Below are 6,142 nucleotides of genomic sequence, written 5' to 3'. Positions count from 1 at the left end.
GGGGATTTTCGGGCGGAGGTGCTAATATATATTTAAGGGTTTTATTTACTAAAATAAACTAGTAAGTATATTTAAGGTTAAACTTATAATATAATTCTACTTTTAGATCTACTAGCTTATTATATAAGTTAGTTAATAAAAAAATATATATTATTAGTAAATCCTTTATTATATAAAAGTAGTTAACTATTAGTCTTTTTTTAGCTTATAAGTTATTTTTATACCCTGCTTTTATAATTAATATAAGTTTTATACTTTATAAGGATAACTTACTATTAGCTATATAAGTATACTTAAATTATTTACTTTTAATTCCCTCCTAAATAAGGCAATTTAATTAATATCTCTTAGGCTTACTTTACTATTTTTTTAATAAACCTTATTATAGCTTAACTCCTTCCTTAAATCTAGGCTTATAAGTAAATAAATTTATAAAAGGGATATTAATAATAGTTTTCCTTTTTAAGTTTTAGTATATTTAAAATATTTATATTACCTTTTTTTTTATATTATTAAGCATTTTAAAACTTATTTTTATTTTAAATTATTTAAACTATTAGTTTATAATCTTTTAGTTTATATTAAAGTTAGTTATTCTCCTTAATACTTATTAAGGTATAGGAAAAAGGACCTTATAAAACCTAGTAAAGTTTATAAAACTAGGCTAGTTTTTTATATTTAATCTTAGTAATTTATAAGGTTTTAAGTATAGGTCTTTTTTTTTAGTATTTAGTAAAAATAAGTTAAAATCTAGTTTAATATCTTTTAGCATTTTTAGCTTATATAAGGCATAATATAAATAAATTACTTATACCTATTTAAATCCTTTATAAGTCTTTTTATTAGTAGTTAATTTAAGTATATATTTAGTAAATACTAGTTTTAAATTTATTAATATATAAAAGAAAGGGGTATTAAAAATTATCTTTATCTTTTCCCTTTAGCTTTTATTAGGCCTTTTATTAATATGCTAAAGTTAAAGTAAGTAATTTAATTTCTCTACTTATTATTATTATTTTTTAATTCCTTTAAGTTAGCTAAAGAAGAAGAGTTAAAATCCTTTTTAAATTTATTATTTATTCTTATATAATGCCTAGCTATTTTAAAAGTACTAGGTATAAGTATAATCTTTTATTTATTTAGTAATAATAAGATAGGTCTTTATATAGTCTTTTATTCTTTTTTATTAGCTTATATATTAATTTATAAAGTGCCCTTTTTAATATTAAATATAGCTTTTATATTATAAAGCTATAGCATTCTTAATAGTAATAGGATATTCTTTAATTTATTATTTAGTAAAGGCTTAACTATAGCCTATACCTTTTTTTAAATACCTTTATATTATAGATTTAGTATTATAAACTTATTTATAATAGTATAATATTTATTAGTATTAAATATAATTAATTTAGTAAATCTTATTAAGAATAAGTTAATTATAAGTATTTTATTATAAGTTATAAAGTTTTTAAAAATAAAGCTAGCTTTTAAACCTTAGTCTGCTTATACTAGGTCTTTTAGTAACTAGTACTTAACTTTATAAAGGATTAATTAAAATATAATATTTATTTAAAATAACTTTAGTATAAAATCCTTTTTTTTTAATAGTATAGTATTATATATATTAAGGCTAAGTATTATTAACTAGGCTTTTATTATTATTTTTTTTTTTAAATCTTTTTTAAGAACTTATACTTAAATAGCTTACTAAATTAGCAGGTGCCTTTAAGACTAAGCTGCTATAGCTTTAATAAAGTTAATTCTACTTTAAATTTAAATACTAGTTTTTTAAAGTTAAAGTTACCTTCTTTATCTTTTTTTATAATTTAGGCCAGTTTAATACTTTTTTTAAATTTACTTAATAAAAGCTATTAGCTAGGGGTTTAAGACTTAGTATTATATTTATTTATATTATTTTTTATAATAACTAGTTCTTTTTATGCCTTTTTTTTTTTAAAGGCTGGCTTTATTTTAGTAGCTAATATAGCTATTTTTAATATTTTTAAAGGGTTTACTATAGCATTCTTTTTTAAAATCTTTTATAAATACTAGGCTATAGCTTTTAGTAGTAAAATAGCCTCCTTCTTTATACTTATTTAAGCTAAATATATATTTACTAGCACCTTCTTAAATTCTTATAAGTAGTATAATATAATTAGGCAGAAGGCTATAGTTAGACTTATAGTAGACTTCTGCTAAGTTTAACCTTAGCTTTTAGTAATTAAGGTATTTATTTTATTATATTTCTTAAAATATATAAAAGCAGTATATATATTAATTATAATTCTTTTTAAGCTAGGCGCTAACTTTTTAAGGTTATAGTAAGTTATAAATTTAAAGTATGCCTTTTCTTATACTTATAATTATTAATTTAAAAAAGTAAAGCAGCAGCTAGAATAGTATTCTGCCTATTTATATATAAAATAGACTAGCTTGCTTAATAATATAAAAAGCTATTTATTAATATATATATTCTTAGAATTTATATAAGGCAGAAGGTCTTATAATATATCCTATTTAAAAAATAACTTAAGGTATATATATTTAAAGCTTCTTCTAGCTTATAGTATCTTCTTAAAATAAGTAGGAGGCTTTATATATAAAGTCTTAAACTAGTTTATTAAAGTAAGGCTAGGCTACTTATATAACTAACTGCTATAGTATTAACTATTACCTTAGCTATAATATTTAGTAAAAGCTAGTAATAAAGGTAGTAGTAATTTTAATATTAAAGTTAAAGGCTATACTAGGTTTTATATTAGCTATTATAAAGTTTATTAAAAGCTATAGTAAGGTAAGATTAAAAAGCCTAAGGTAAGGCTTATAAAATAGCTTACTACTTTTTAAAAAATAGTAAATAATACTACTAAATTAAAGCTAAATTCCTTTACTAAGATATAATTAAGGTTTTTTTTAAACCTCTTTTAAATAATATACTTATAGGCTTTTATATAAGCCTTCTTAAATTAAGCTTTTTTTAAGTCTTTTTATATATAAATAATAGCTTTAATAATATTAATTACTATAGTAAAAGCTTTTATACTTTTAGTAAATATAGCTAATTAGTTAATTACTTCTTTTTATAAGGTCTTATTTTTTAAGCTTATAACTATTTATTTAATAAAGTCCTTTAAGTAATAGTCTTCTGCCTAAGTTAGTAAAGGGCCTATTAAAGGATAATCCTTACCTCTAGCTTTATAAAGAGCTATATAAGCCTTAGTTAAATATACTTTTAAAAACTTATTTAGCTTTTATTTTAATAAATTATTAGATTTTATATTAAAGTTAGGCATATATATAAAGGTAGGAAATTAGTTTTTTAATATATTATAAAATATATTTAGGTTTTTTATAATAGCTATTTTATTTAAGGCCTTATTACTAATTTCTTATAAGAAATTAGTAAAATTTATAAATTTAGCTGCTAAGTTAATAAAGTTTATATTAATATATTTAATTATATAACTAGGAGGGATAGGATTTTTATTATTTAAGAATGCTTTTAAGTAATTTAGCTAATAAAAAATAAAGTAGGATTTATTAAATAAAGTTACTGCTATAATATATATATATCTTATAGTATTTCCTATATTACTTATATTATTCTAATTATTATCCTCTTTTAGCTTTAAGTAGTATTCTATCTTAAGCTTTAATAGGTTTAAAGGGTCTTATATATTAAACTATATATTAAAATTAAGTTCTAGGTCTTAGTTTATAAAAAAGTAAGTAAAAGAACTAGAATTTTTAATTTTTAATTTATTTTATAATAACTATATAATTTCTTTTAATAGGTTTATATTTATAATAAAGGCAGATATAAATCTAGCTGCTAGGTTTAAAGCTATAGTAATTTATAATTTTATTTTTTAATAAGTAAAGGCTTAGCTTTTTAAGCCTAGTTTAAGGGATAGAGGTAATTACTATAGTTAGCCTAGCTTAATTAAACTTTTAAGACTTTATAATCTTAATAGTAATTTAAAAGGGTCTTTTTATAGTAATATATATAATATAGCTTTTATATTAAAAGTGTTACCTTTATAAGTTTTAATAAAATAAATAAGTCTTAAAAGGGAATAAATAAAATAATATATAGGCTTAATAAGTTATATAAGTTAATATACTAAAAGGATATAAATAATACTTAGCTTTAACTAGCTATATAGCTATACTTTTTACTACTTATAAAATGTAAATATATTATAAATAAATTATTCTAAATATAATAAAATATTAATAACCCCTTATCTTAATTACTATAAAGAAAATGCAGGGGTTTTTAATAAAAAAGAGGTCTTAATATAATAAAATTAATTAATTAACTAGCTAGTAAGTGTATATATAAAAGTAAGAGAATAGATCCTTATAGCCTTTATATAGCTTTTTATTAACCTTCCTTATAGTTATATAATTAACCTTTTTAGAAGGGGCTCTTAGCCTACTGTTCCTGCCATCCCCTTTATTCCACCCAGTGAGTGGTATATTGGAGAGGTACCAACTTGGTGGAGCCTCTAGGAAAAAAAACCTGGCGGGGCATCTTATCGGTCTCGTGAAGCAAGAATTCAGACACGAGATGATTCGCGCAAGCAACTATTTTTTTTTTTTAAACAAAGAAATCGATTGGCACCTGATTTGCAGCTGCAGCAGGCAATTGAGGACCTGCATTGGTTTGTTTCGAGCTGAAACTGCCTCTTTTTAAGAATCGTTGTTCAGGAACACGCAATCGCTTCTTGTCGCCCTGTCCTAGAGCTCTTGGCTTTCATCACCAAAGACGCGAACTTGAGGTCCAACTGACGATCCTTTGCGACTCAATTCCACGAACATCTCCGTCAGACTATCTTCCACGACGAAAGAACAGACTTCTTCCCACCACATTCCACATCCACACCATGTCCTCAGGCGACGGTCGTGCGCCGGCCTGGAAGCGACTGGGCCTGAAGCTCAAGCAGAGCTCAGGCCCCGAAGCAGCAAACGAAACCCTGCAGGTTGGGCATCCAAGCAGCAGTAGCAGCAGGACCCAGCAGTCGACGCCGTTCAAGCGGAAGCCCGAGGCCCCGCCGGCAGGCGAACGCCTGTCGGCGCTGAAAAGGTCGCGGAACGAATCGCATGCTGCGGCGCCCAGCCCTCAGCTGAACAGGAAGAAGTCCGTCTCGTTCGGCGAGACGCCCACCAAGAGCGGCGCCGACACCCAGAAGCCCGCCGGCAACAAGCCGCCGCCGAAGAAGGCCAAGGTGCCTGGGAAGAAGCAAGCTCCTGCTCCTCCTCCTTCCGACATCAAGCCAGCGCTGGAGTACCTCAACCAGTGGAACACGGCTCGAGACTCGTGGAAGTTCAACAAGAACCACCAATCGACGCTCATCAAGTTCGCCTTCGACCCTACTCTTTTTCCCTCCGCCAACATTGATACCTTTTACGCATACATCCGCGATCTCAAGGGCTTCGTCCGCACGAGACTACAAGAAACCGCCATGGAACTGAGGACAAAGGACAGCACAGCAGGAGCCGCTGGCTTCCCGGAAGGCTCAGTAAACCTCCCGGAGAAGCAGCTGAGATACGACCAAGTGCTGGCTCAGGTGCTGCACTCGCAGGCAGGGCGGAAGCGGAAAACCTTTGACGAGGCGGAGTACCGGAGCTCGTCGCAAGACGTGGAGGATGTCATCATGCGTGTGATTAAGCGCATGCGTGCAGAGCTAGTGCTGGATCAGTTGTCAGACAGCGAGGAGACGGACGCAAGCACCACCACGACGGCGACGGCTTCTTCCGGCAAGGCCAGCATTGGCGATAGCGACAGCAGTAAGACCACCGAGGGCGACGCCAAGGTGAAGCTGAGCGAAGGTGTGGGCAAGAGGCGGAGAAAACTACGTACCAATGTCGATGACAGCAGCAGCTCCTCTGAGTCAGACAGCGATTCAGACTCGAGCAGCAGTTCCTCAGACGATGATTCAGACGACGATGATAATGATGGGGAAAAGAATGACGATGACGGCAACGAGTCCTCCAGCAGCTCGTCTTCGTCTTCATCCTCGTCTTCGTCTGATACGGAGGAAGAGTCTGGCTCGGACGACGAGAGCTCGAGCGACGAAGAATAGTATTCTATCCGCAGAGTCCGTACGCGGCATACATGGCGATAATACAATTT

At 29.3% G+C, this 6,142-nt stretch overlaps 1 protein-coding gene across 1 annotated transcript; it reads left to right on the top strand.

Annotated features, from left to right (window-relative positions):
• Positions 1-4,892: 4,892 nt before the first annotated feature.
• On the top strand, positions 4,893-6,092 carry TRIREDRAFT_104807 (uncharacterized protein; the record flags this gene model as incomplete). The annotated part of the gene is made up of 1 exon (XM_006963315.1): positions 4,893-6,092. One exon carries the CDS (start codon positions 4,893-4,895, stop codon positions 6,090-6,092), a length of 1,200 nt encoding a protein of 399 aa, XP_006963377.1.
• Between the last annotated feature and the right edge of the window lie 50 nt (positions 6,093-6,142).

This window comes from Trichoderma reesei, assembly GCF_000167675.1.
Source record: "Trichoderma reesei QM6a unplaced genomic scaffold TRIREscaffold_4, whole genome shotgun sequence".
NCBI classification, from domain to species: Eukaryota; Fungi; Ascomycota; class Sordariomycetes; order Hypocreales; family Hypocreaceae; genus Trichoderma; species Trichoderma reesei.
This window is presented reverse-complemented; position numbering and strand designations above follow the sequence as displayed.